Source organism: Solanum pennellii, chromosome 1 (assembly GCF_001406875.1).
Source record: "Solanum pennellii chromosome 1, SPENNV200".
Classification (NCBI taxonomy): domain Eukaryota; kingdom Viridiplantae; phylum Streptophyta; class Magnoliopsida; order Solanales; family Solanaceae; genus Solanum; species Solanum pennellii.
Window position 1 is genome coordinate 22059529 of NC_028637.1, and position 13233 is coordinate 22072761.

A 13233-nucleotide genomic window follows, 5' to 3' on the forward strand; every position below is an offset into this window, starting at 1 on the left:
AACAAGATTATGGATAGAAGTTGCTGATGGAGATCCATCCATCCATTATCATTCCATCTTGATTTTCATATGTCTTTTCATCTACTGCAAATTCTTCTTTATTCATTATAATTTATAAATTATGTTATGTTGTAATTTATATTCAAGGTGATCTATTTGTATTTCTAACATAAATATGTTTTTTCTTTGTGCTAATATTGATTTGTTACATACTCCTGCTAACATATTTTCTATTAATCTTTCTTTCCTATGTTGTAGTTCTTGTCTTTTTTCATCTATTTTTTCTATCAATTGTTGCTTATATATTTCTTTGTCCATACTGTTTTTTCAAATAACAAACATATTTGTATTCTGTTTTTGAAATTTTATTTATTAAATAATTTTTCTTATCATTACTTGTTTTAGTAAGTTGCCATAATTCATATTCTATGTATAAAGGTTTTAACTTTTTCCATATCTTTCGCACTTTTCTATCTATCTTGGTTTTTGTTATTTTAGTTTCCTTTTTTGATGTTGTATTATTCTTCATAAAATATTTTTTTATAATATTCCTCTTTTAATAATTTTAATTGTTGTAATTCATTGGCGTTATTTTCAATATATTCTAAATATTCATCTTCTCGAGTTCTCAGATACATGTATACATTATTTATTAGTAATTCTTCAAATGAATCTATTTTTTCTTTAGTTTCTTTCCAAAGCTGTAAGTTTATATAATCTATCATTGATCTCTGAATATATCTAAATCATCATATAAATCATACATGTCATAATAAAATTCATCTTGTATACTTTGTATACTTAACTCAGTCCAACCTTGGGTTGTTACTTCTATTACTTCATATGTTACTAACATATCATAAATTTCTCTTTTTAGATCTGTATTAAGACCTTTTAATATATGGAGTATTAGTATTTTGTAATTAACATCATCATCTAATAAATAGGTATTCATTTTATTCATTTTTGCTAAAAATTTTATTTCTTCCAACCTCTTAATGGATTATACTTATTCATTTTGTAATAATAATGGTTTAATAATCATCCCGTCTAGTCACTACTACAGTTTTCTTCTTTGATTAGTTACCCTAACAGCGCCTCAACTTTGTTTACTCCCCTAAACGGCCTCCTTGCCTATCGGTTTCAACCTTAGGATGGCATAGTCTGGGCATACTTATTCGCAGAATATTTCTGTAGCAAACCTTCTAAAGATGGTTATTATAACATTATTAAGGCATGATAAATAATTATAATCAACAAGAGATTATCAGGAATACATTGGCTTAGCTACTCATAAATTTGAATGAGTATACCTGTTTCTGTAGATCTTTTGATTCTTCTTTATTTTCCATAACTTATTTCAGTTATCTAGCTCTGATACCAATGTTAGGTGGAAGCGGAATTTAAGAGTGAGAGAAAGATGTGTAGGAAAGGGATTAGGGGGATGATCTTATTATGAGGGAGAACCCTCTATTTATACTACTGAATTTACATATCTGGCCAACGTAAGTGGCCGACATTAACTTTACACATGGCCTAATTATATTTGGCCGACACTAAAAACAAAATACTCACTATTTCTACTTTACATAATGGCCTCTTCTTTTTATTTCTGGCCGACACACACTATTTACATATGGCCACTTTATCTTTGGCTGACGCAAAACGACAAAAACTTTATATGATAGTGGCCATTACTTTATTTATGGCCGACAACACTAGAAAACAAAATATTTTACAGACACTTAAAACACTAAAATAATTTACAGAAACGTCATTAAAAATATTTAAATATCATTGAAAATAAGTTAAATGAAATTTCATATTTGAGCCTTTTTTTTTCAATACAAATTAAATATAATCACATAAATAACTTATTTTAGGTCATAACCTCATTTTAAAAATACATTTTGCTTTAGTACTTCAAAATACATAGGATTGACTATAGGAGAAATGGAGCAAACAAAGGGTTGCTGACAGAAAACCAGAAGAAGAAGAAAAAAATGGCGGAAGATGAAGGGAGGACTGCAGAAGGAGAAGGAGAAAAAATTGAAGAGATGAAGCCATGGGAGCAGCATTCTGCTGTGATAAGCATCCCTCGTTTCGATTACAACGCTTCTTCTTCCTTACTCCGCCATTCGCATTCTGGGTTTCTCATTACATGCCCAATCAGTCAGTTTTCCTTACTTCGATTTTTCAATTTCTTGAGTATTCGGAGCTAAAGGATTTTTCAATTTTGTTTATTTTAGAGTCTCTGCTGAACTTGTCTTGGATTGAAAAAAATTAGCTGATGGATGTTTAGGGTACTGAAAGTTTAGGATTGAGGGATAGTTGATAGACTGAAATTGATTTATCTTTTCAAGTATATCTGTAAGGGACTGGAATTGCGTGAAAATGGTGTTCTGTTGAATAAAGATTCATTAGATTTCTTCTTATATTGAAAAAAAATGGTGTCGCGAGCTGAGTGAGGTCTTATACATCAAATATCAGCAAAAACACTAGGTGATCTCTTCTCATATGTCCAAGTAGGTGACATAGTTACTCGTTACTTGTACTAGTGGGAGATAGCAGGTACCTAAGTAATAATTGATACAACTGATTCATGAATTGAGGAATAGTTGATTGATTGGAATTGATTTAGTTTTTCAAGTATATTAGTTAGGGGACTGGAATTGTGTGGCAAATAATATGCTATTGAATAATGATTCAGTAGATTTCTTCTCATATTGAAAAAAGAGAAGTATTCTTGCTGGATAAAATGTGTGCATTTTCTTGTACTCTAGGGTGTGACGCTGTGGTTGTGAGCTGAGAACAGAAGCAGCTCAAGCATATTAGTGACCTAAAGCAAAAAGCAAACAGGACCTTAAAATTTTTAAAAACTTGTATATAATTGATTTCTTCTAGTTTTCAATTGATAATATAACCATTCTTATTTTTAATTATTTTTCATGCGATATAGTACTCCAAATGTTTCAAATTTCTTCTAATAATTCCTCCATTTTCATGAAAAGTTTACTTTTTCTACAAATAGTATTCAATATTTGTTAAAAAATACTAACATGTAACCTATTATTATTAAAAATGAGGCCCCTTAAATTTGGGGGCCTAAGGCACATGTCTTTTTTATAAAAAATGTGGAGCCACCCATGGCTGAGAATCTGAGGTAACAAGGTCATTTCTCAACAAAAATACTAGTTAATTTCTTCCCATGTATCCCAAAGTAGCTGACAGAGTTGAGTTACTCGTTACATGTGTTGGTGGGAGATAGCAGGTACCCCAAGGAATAATTGCTCCCAACTATTTTGAAATGAGGAATAGTTGATTGATTGAAATTGATTTAGATTTTCAAATAAATGAGTTTGGTAGTTGATATATGTGGCAAATGGTGTGGCGGGTGAATGAAGATTCATTAGATTCCGTCTTACACTGGAAAAGAATCTAACCTTTCTAGCTAAGATGTGTCCACTTCTCTTTATTCTTTTTGTTTTAGCGGATACTTAATTTGGAAAGGTTTATGTGGTAGTATTTGTCTTTTAAAAAGCTACCTTTAGGTACCCTCTTCAGGTAGTTATTGTGCAAATTTCTTCAAAAACTAGTTGTTAGTTGGGTACCTTTTGTTCAAAGTTAAAGCCTTCCACTTTGGGCCATATCTTTTGAACACGTGACGTTATCTTGTTGGCCTTGAATTTGACAGGACTGTCATGTCACTTGACACATGGCATTAGTTTGGGCCTAAAGATGGAATGGACCTTTAGCTTGAATGTTTGAGTGCTTGTAGAATATAGAAGAGGTGAGAAAGCGAACATATCCTAAATTCATGAAATTAAGCAACTTGTGGAGCTTGTGTTACACTGCTTTGTTGGTGTGCTTTTGCCCCCTAGTATGAAGCTCATTAAAAATCATGTACTATTCTCGAGGAGAAAAAATTTGTAAAATATACTTAGTTAGACACTTTCGGTTCAAATTTTGGATTTTTTTCAAGTGTTCTCAACAGCCTATTATGTAGATAAGTCACCACTATAATATATTACCTCCTTTAATTTAACAAATCAGCGTAATTTGAACAAACATGAGGTTTTACGGCTTATTGAGACTAATGCATATAACTAAGGGATGCTTCAAGTGGTCGATTTATCTGTGGAATGGAAACTTGACAACATGCGCAAAAGCTTTTTCAATGTTTAAGTTGGAACAGTAGGAACACATCATCATCTACTTAGGTGCTCACTCGAAACAACCTGTAGTTCAAGTGTCTAACCGAAATTAACTGGCAAGTTTTAGGGACTAACGATGTGTTCCACTTAGATAAAGAATGTGTCTCATGAGGTCTCGGGTTCAAATCCCAGCAGAGAAAAAAACTATTAGGTGATTTCTCCATATGTCCTTGTCTTGGTGGATAGAGTTAGCTGATTATTATTGTTGGTAGGAGGTATCCCTTGGAATTAGTCGAGGTCCGAAAAATCTGATCCAAAGTCCACGATAATAAAAAAAAGTGTCTTTAGTGGTCTATGACTAAAAGGTCTAATCCTGTGCTGACTAGGATTCTTTTCTTAAACTTTGAACTTATTTCTTAAAAAGGATAAGTGAACAACTCCATTACTAGCCTTATAATCACATCTACTGTTTATAGCGTAGCATGTCATAATACAAAAAGTTTATTTGTTTACTCTTTGGTATTTCTAAGAGTTTTTTCCTTTTGTCTTCAGAGAGGGAAAAAAGTGCAATGAAAGAAGCTATAAGTATCCTTGAAAAGGTTATTTGTTTACCTTTTTTTTTTTGGTATTTGCAATTCTTTTATTTATTTTATTTCAAAAAAGTTCTGGACAAGTGACCTTTGATTTTGTTTTTCCATTGGATCTGAAGTATGCACCTTTCTGGTGACTTATTGCTGGCTATATAAAACTTATTCATTTCTATTCAGATGATCTTTAAGTTTCCATTATAAATCCATGTTACTTTGTATTGCACCTATTGTGACCCTTGTGTTGGAAAGAATGCTAAATGTAGTTGTTGTCGTTTGTCTGTCAGTATATTGTTTCAAATCATGATGCTAAGCGAAGGAAAACATGCGTGGATGATGTTAATGAAGAGTGTAAAGGATCAAGAGAAGGAGCAGCTAATGAACATGTGAATTCGGGTATTAATGCTTCTTCAACATTTTGGTATCTGTGTGGACTTTTTTTTGTTTGTTAGTGTTGATAGTAGGTTATGTGTGACACAAATTAGGGCAGAAGGTTAGTGGAAGCAGGATGTTGTCTTGTCGTCTTGCTGTCCGTTCATATTAGAGTCGTAGTATTGTCCCTAGAGTTTCTTGTCCTTCAATTGCTGTTGCTATGTGGTGTTCCTTGTACCTCAAAATCTTTTTTTTTTTTTAGTTTATGTTTTGTTACTATTTGTTGTTTTGTTATTATCTGTTGTTTCTTGTACTTCCGTTACTTTTAGTTGGGGACTGCTTTTGATTGTTTTTTCTTGAGCGGAGGGTCTATCTGAAAGAACCTCTCTAACTCTGAGGTAGGGGTAAGATTTGCATACAATCTATCCTCCAGAGACTCCACTTTTGTGGGACTACGCTGGGTATGTTGTAGTGCTGATATCTGTGTGGACTTACTGACACAAAGGTTTACTAGGAAGTGTCAAACAGTTCTTTGTTTTCTGCATGCAGAATCTGGTACCTCTATGGAGAAAAGTGACATTCTCTCACTTGTTAAGTTAATGAGAAGCGGATTAGTTCTCCTTAAATTTCCATTCGACAAGTCTCCAGCAGTTGTTGACATTGTTTCACAGATTTTTCAATCCCTAGAATCTGGAATATTGAAGTCTCCTCTGTGAGTTGCTGGGATCAATTTTTGAGCTCTTATCTACATGTAATATTGCTTTATGTGGTTATGTTTGTGGTCTTTCTAATTATAGCAGGAGACAGTTGTCTTTTCTTCTTTCTATCCTTTCTTGTCTCGGAAGATTACTTCTAATACCAAAGAAACTAAGACGATCATGACTTTAATCATGTTTTGCAGTTGGTGCAATCGGATATTACCAATTCAAGGTACATGCTGTTTAGATGAGAAGGAACTTAAGAAGATTGTGACAAAGCTTGTTGAGCAGTTTATGAACAATAGGCAGAAGGAGACAGGAGACACTGTTAAGGTAAATTTTGCCTTCCCTAACTTTGTGATACCAGCTAATCCCAAGTTCTCTTACATGATGAGTATCACATTCAGTAGCTCAACCTTTTTTTTGTTTTTCTATTACATCGAATTGAATTTGAGTAGTATGTTCACTAGCTCAAGCATTCTGCTCTCTGTGGGTTGATCAGTCTTATATAACTTGTAGAACTAATGACATTATAGTTTGCAGTTGGGTATAACAGGAGAGGGATTGAAGAAACCGAGATGAAGAATCTAAGGAACACTTCCAGTGATCCTGATATATTTGCTTTGTTGGATCGCAACAAATGCTTTAGTGTCGTAGCAGCAGCAGTGAAAGAAGTCGTCCCAGACTCGATAGTGGATTTGAAAGATCCAGAGGTTAAAATTATTTTGTCGTCAATGACAAATTACAAGCGTTTTACTTCCTCTGTTACTTTTATGTACTGAATGTAGCTTCTCTTTTGCAGATCTGTGTGCTTGTTGAGGTGCTTCCATTGTCTGGAGTACCAGATAGGACAGCCATAGTTGGTGTATCAGTTCTTCCTCGAGCACTTGTTACTACAGAGCCTCGACTCTGCATCAAGGCCTTAGTCTCGGATACAAAAGAAACGAATAAGAAGAAAAGATAACAGTCTCTTCAAGAACAGGACGTATATTTGAAATTTTCTGTCAGTTTTTGTTATTTTGCTTGTAGAGATTCTTATGCTAGTAAGAGTATAGAGAACTTATAGTACTTATCATTTTTATTTGTGTTTAATTACAACTCGGTGTATGCCCTACTGTACTCTCTCCAGACAGAGATATCGTTAGTTCTTGTTTAAGCTTGAAGTTAGTAGTATGAATTTAGGGGTGTCAAAAATGAATCCAAACATAGGTAACCTGCCCAGAATTTTAAGGGTTCAATATAATTTGAATTGGGTTCAATCTCAATTCATTCAGACTTAACTCATTTGAAGAGAATTTTCAATTGTGCCTAATTTAATCTCCAATTTCAATCTGTTTAAGAACTTTTTATTAAGATATGTTCCTATATTGACGGTATGAATTATTTTCTATTTAACATCTTTTAGGTTTATCTATGAATTTGTTACTTTTTTAATGAAAAATTCTTGAGCGGAAATTCAAATTGTAATTATAAAAGTTAAATATCAATATGTTAAATTATTGAGATTAATTGGGTCAAACTGTGCTGGTCAAGACTCAAATTGTCTTTTAGCCCATTTGAGTCTAAACTAAACTTGGGCGAATCAAGACCCAACCTGATTTCTATTCAACCCATTTTAATATTTCTAATTTCAACTCAACCCGCCCATTTGACACCCCTAGTATGAATGATAAATTTGAGGTATCAGTTATCAAATGACAATTACTTGAGGTGTACGCATGAATGATAAATTTGAGGTATAAGTTACCACATGACATTTTTTGAGGTGTGCGCAAGCTGTTCCAAACACCATGATCATCTAAAAAAAAGAAGATAATTTTTCAGTTTTTCATAAAAAAAAATCATTTAATTTTCGTGCATAAGGAATATACAAAAATTGTAGGTAGAGGAATGTGATGGTGGAGATATTGTAGCTGTATGATATGATACAAAAATTGTATCTGGATGAGCACTCAATGGTGTGACCTCTAATAGTGAACTTAATTTTTGAATACTGGTGTTGTTCTATTCGTCTAAGAGATTTGGAATGTTTCTTTTGAAAAATCATCAGCCACATAAAGAAGCAGTTGGATTACTTATTGTTTAGGTCGATAATCCAAGGAAATGGGTGACTGGCAATGTATACAATGACTTGAGTGATAAGAAAGTGCCACCAAGGTAACATTTATAAAGTAATTGTCAGACCAATTATGTTGTATGGGGTCAAGAATTCTCTCGTCTAGAAGATGCAAGTAGTGAAAATGAGGATGTTGAGATAGATGTGTGGACATATTAAGAGAGCTACACCTAGAATATTGAGCATTTGGTAGTTCAGAGTTTTGCACCGAAAGGATATTATACCAAAACATACTATATCTATCATGAGTTAACTAGTATGGTTAAATTTGTTACATGAGAATTGAGATATATAGTAGCGCCCAAAAACTCGATGGTTTGAGGGTATTCCAAAGGCAGATTCACGCTCTTAATGATGATTTCGTGCCTTGTAAACTTTATTTTTACGGTGTATATAACTTTATAAACACTAATTTAGAACATTACACAAATGCTAAACATAGTTTTAAAACTCAAGAAAGGGTTTAGGCAAAGGATAAGAATCTACTTTCTACAATCAAAGATGAATAAAGATAATAAGCGCATTGTTCATCATACTTTACATGTACGGGAAAACAGAAACACCATAACACTTCAAATACGCATAGGAGTGCCTGCGCTACAAAAATCACCCAAAGAAATAAGTAATTCTCATTTTACCCCACAGATACGCGACCTATCTCAAGGACGAAACCATCTTTATTTACGACGAGTAGCCAAAAATTTAATGCTAAGAAGTGAAAATAAATACGATATTAAAATCCGCTCCTTGCAATGAAATTGGAGATATGTAGAAAGGGAAAAAATATGAATTGAAAAAGAAGAACTATGCGAAAATTGGAAGTCCAATAAAATTAAAGGTGTTTGGTATGAAATAAAATGTTTTTCTGAAAAATAAGTAGATTTTTGAGTTATTTTCTCATGTTGGTTTGTGGATAGAAAAACTTAATATTTTTTAGAGGGGTGGGGGACTGGTAGGTTGGCTGATGGGGGGAGGGGGGAGGGGTTTTAATAGTTGAGAATTCTTTCAACAATGTAGAATTCACATGAACAATCAAAAGGAAATTGAGAGTGTTACAGAGAGAAATCTATATGCGTTATTATTCACTTGGGCAGTACATGTATTTATATACAAAGCTCTGTAATCAACTCTACTTAGCAAACTAACTAACTAACTAACTTGAATGTGTAGCTAACTATTGTAATTAACACTAACAACCTAGTGCATAATGTAACAGTCATTCTCTAATAACAAACTTCACTATAACATACTATACTAAGGCACAGTGTTAACATTTATTTAATTCCTTTACACCCACTTCAATCTAGGAGCTATGAAGAGATTCTTCATCCTGAGCTTGGACATAAGATAAGCATGAGGAACTCGTCCAAGTTCTTTAGTGATACGCTCAAATTACACTTCTCTAATGAAATATAAACGGTAGTATCAAGTAAAGAATCCAAATATTAGATTGGGGTCGATCCCACGAGGAAAATAATTTAGACTTAACTTTGATTATGATTACCTCTATTTAGTCAAGTCCTTTCCGAAAATTAGTAATTAAAAGGGGGGGGGGGTTGTGAAACAAAAGTGCTGTAATGTTGTGAAATCAAACAAGTAGCAAGAGTGAATTATTAGTGTTTATCAAGTTGTGAGAGAAACTAGGGTGTAAGTGTTCCCCATAGGTTCATAACGCCATAATCCTAGCTATAAGAATTCTTTCCTAGTGTTTTTCATGAAAAGTGATAAGTTATGTATCTCTAAATCCTTGGTCCGACATTTAGATAATTTCACCCCGTACCATGGTCCGGCTACATGTGTCTAAGTTACTAACCCTTACCGTTACTTCATATTAAGAATCATATTCGATGTATGTCTTAGTTATTACGTCGCACCAATCCAAACTAGCCTATTAGATAATATCCACTAAATCTATGTCGATAATTCTTTTCCTATTAATTACCCCATTGGTCCGGCAAGTAGTAATAAGGCGAGTTCTAACGCGGGCACTCGTTAAAAAGACTTCTAAACAAAAGAATTATCGATATATTGCAATAACCTATTTGAGAATTGTTATTTATCTAGGTTTATTTTGTTAATCACCCATGGTTCCCAAAACCCTAGTTGTGGATTTAGTTACCCATGCTTAGAAGAAACAATTCATAATTGATAAATAATAAATCATGAACTTACTTTGACAAATTCGAAGAAAATCCATAAATTCAACTTGAAATCACACAATTATCTTAAAAACCAAATCTGGAAATCTGAATTAATGCCCAAGTTTCAAAAAAATCTTCAAGAACAAAAGCATGAAATTAGTAAAAGAATCCAACCCAAAAAATGAGGTTTCCCCCCTATTTATAATAAAGCAGAGTCCTAAATTAAAAGGAGTTCAAATAAGGGAAGTTTTTCCAAAACACGACTTCAATCGACGACCCCCACTGATGGTTCGTCGATGAAACGACAGACCATTGACTGCCTCAGTCGGTCTATACTTAGCATCTTTTTTTTAGCCTTCACTTTGCATCTTCTCTGATCCAATCGACGGACCAGCAACACGGTCCATCGATACACCTACGGTCCGTCGATGCTTCTCGTCGTTCCGTACTTAGATTTTCTTCAACATCGGGTACTGGGACATTCTCTGATCACATCGAACTATTGCTAAGACAGTCCGTCGATCAATTGACGGAACGTCGATCCTTCCATAGCCCCATACTTAGTCAGAATTCCACGAGTTACTTCCAGATGCCTGAACCTCCAATCGACGGTCACCACATACGATCCTTGGGGGGAATTTGAAAAGGTGTGGGAGGTAACTGAATGGATATATGTTAATATAGCCAGTCGGGTCGGGTCGAGTCATTGGTTTTTATGAACTGACGATACCCTGTCGACGATCCGTAAGTCAGTCGACGATCCATCGACTGGACCGTCGATTGTTCCCTATCTTATACAAAATTCTAAAACATACCTGGGATCTACGGACACCATCGATGGTCCTTCGATGAAACGATGACTCGTCGGCTAGTCCATAGATCTGTGCACCAGACCATTTTCTGCAGAATTCTTGTGGTTTGGTCCCTGCAAAATGAGCACCCATTAAGCCATTATTTTTTTGTTTTCTAGACACTTTTTAGACACAGACACTAAACTACTCTCTAGCCAACATACTAAAAAAATAAATAAAATTAACATATGAAATTGAGTAAAACAAAACAAAACAAAAGAATACAAATATGCTTATAAAGAAAAGAAAAACCTATTATTGACTAGAGGATACACTTTGCGTTGCCACCCAAGAAGCACTTGATTTAACATCGCGACATGACGCAAGACCCTTGATTACTCAGACTTCATCAAGGTGATATGCCTCAACCACTTCATGGGCACTCTCCGCTTGCTCCAGGTAGATCTTGATTCTTTGCCCATTTACTGTGAACCTTGAACCCTCCTTGTTGTCCAACTCAACCGCTCCATGTGGGAACACTTTAGTGATCAAGAATGGACCGGTCCATTTGGACTTGAGTTTTCCCGTAAACAAGCGCAACCTAGAGTTGAACAGAAGCACAAAGTCCCCAACTGCAAATTCACGCTTCTCAAACTTTTTGTCATGGTACTTCTTCATCTTCTCTTTGTAGAGGACTGAACTTTCATATGCTTTTAGGTGAAACTCATAAAGCTCATTCAACCCATTAAGAATCTGTTCCACAGCTTCATTCCAATCCATCTTCAGTTTCTTCATCGCCCACATGGCCTTGTGCTCTAACTCAACCGGCAAGTGACAATCCTTCCCATATACAAGTTGGTATGAAGACATACCTATGGGGGTATTGTATGCAGTCCGATAAGACCAAAGAGCACCATGAATCCTCCTTGACCAATCCGTTCTATTAGCATTCACCGTTTTTGACAGGATCTGCTTGATTTCTCTGTTGGACACCTCAACTTTCCCACTAGTTTGTGGATGGTAAGGAGTGACTACATTAGGTCAAACCCTATATTTCTCCAATAGCCCTTTGAACAACTTGTTGCAAAAGTGGCATCCTTATCACTAATAATGGCCCTAGGTGTGCCAAATATGGCGAAGATGTTGTTTTTCAAGAACGCGGTGATACTCTTCCCTTCATTGTTGGCAAGTGCTATGACTTCCACCCATTTTGACACATAATCCACCGCCACAAGTATATAATTAATCCCATGAGATCTCACAAACGGGCCCATAAAATCAATGCCCTATACATCAAATAACTCGATCACTAGAATGAGATTTAAAGGGAGCTCTTGCCTCTTCGAAATGCCTCCATCTTTTTGGAACCTATCACATGCCTTGGCGAACTCATGCACATCTTGGTGGATGGTTGACCAATAGCTGTAAAATCTTATGGCAGTCCGGATACCACTATGATGGCCACCCACAGGCAAGGAATGGCATTCCTCCAAAACACTTAGCATCCCAACTTTCGGAACACACCAGCGAATAAGCTTATCATCACAACTCCAGTATAAATAAGGCTCATCCCAAAAGAACTTTTTCACATCATGCATGAACTTTTTCCTCTAATGGAAGGACAAGTCCGATGGGACTATATCACTAGCCAAATAATTCACAAAATCGGCGAACCATGGGATCAAGTCATGAGAAGCGGCCAATACATGCTCATCAGGGAAACTATCACTAATTTTAGTATTTTCACCCAACTCTCGCATAGCTTCATCCTCTAATCTGGGCAAGTGGTTGAAAACTTGATTTTCAGTCCCTTTTCTATCTTTCACCTCAAAATCAAACTCTTGCAATAGAACACCCATATAATCAACCTTGGTTTCGCATCATTCTTTGACATCAAATACCTCAAAGCGGAGTGGTCAATATGCACTATAAATCTTGTGCCAAACAAATAGGAGCAAAATTTTTCGAGAGCAAATACCATCGCAAGGAGCTCTTGTTCAGTCACAGTGTAGTTCTTTTGTGCTTCATTTAGGGCCTTACTAGAAAAATAGATGGGGTGAAGGATTTTATTCCTTTTTTGACCCAATACCACACCAAGAGCAACCCCTCTAGCATCATATATCACCTCAAATGGTTTACTTCAATCTGGGGAAATAATTATAGGTGTATACACCAAATTCTCCTTCAACTCTGCGAATGCCTTCAGACAAGATTCATCAAAATAGAATGTACATTCCTTCTCAAGTAACTTGCACAGAGGATGTGCAATTTTTTAGAATTCCTTAATAAAACTCCGGTAGAAGCCCGCATGCCCCAGAAAACTTCTCACACATTTTACAGAGATGGGTGGAGGAAGTCTCTTGATAACGATAAC

General features: G+C 35.1%; 1 protein-coding gene across 1 annotated transcript; it reads left to right on the forward strand.

The window, feature by feature from the left end:
• The first annotated feature begins 1910 nt into the window (after positions 1-1910).
• LOC107012172 lies at positions 1911-6998 on the forward strand. Its single transcript, XM_015211942.2, has 7 exons — positions 1911-2172; positions 4707-4753; positions 5029-5137; positions 5663-5825; positions 6015-6144; positions 6348-6524; positions 6614-6998. Exons 1-7 carry the CDS (start codon positions 2004-2006, stop codon positions 6773-6775), a joined length of 957 nt encoding a protein of 318 aa, XP_015067428.1. The 5' UTR covers positions 1911-2003; the 3' UTR covers positions 6776-6998.
• The last annotated feature ends 6235 nt before the right edge of the window (positions 6999-13233 follow it).

What these genes read in the sequence shown, in the direction of transcription:
- LOC107012172 (XM_015211942.2), top strand. Translation starts at nt 2,004, where the DNA reads ATGGCGGAAGATGAAGGGAGGACTGCAGAAGGAGAAGGAGAAAAAATT. An exon ending in TCTCATTACATGCCCAATCA is followed by an intron (nt 2,173 to 4,706) that starts GTCAGTTTTCCT and finishes TTTTGTCTTCAG; the next exon opens with AGAGGGAAAAAAGTGCAATG. An exon ending in AGACAGGAGACACTGTTAAG is followed by an intron (nt 6,145 to 6,347) that starts GTAAATTTTGCC and finishes ATGACATTATAG; the next exon opens with TTTGCAGTTGGGTATAACAG.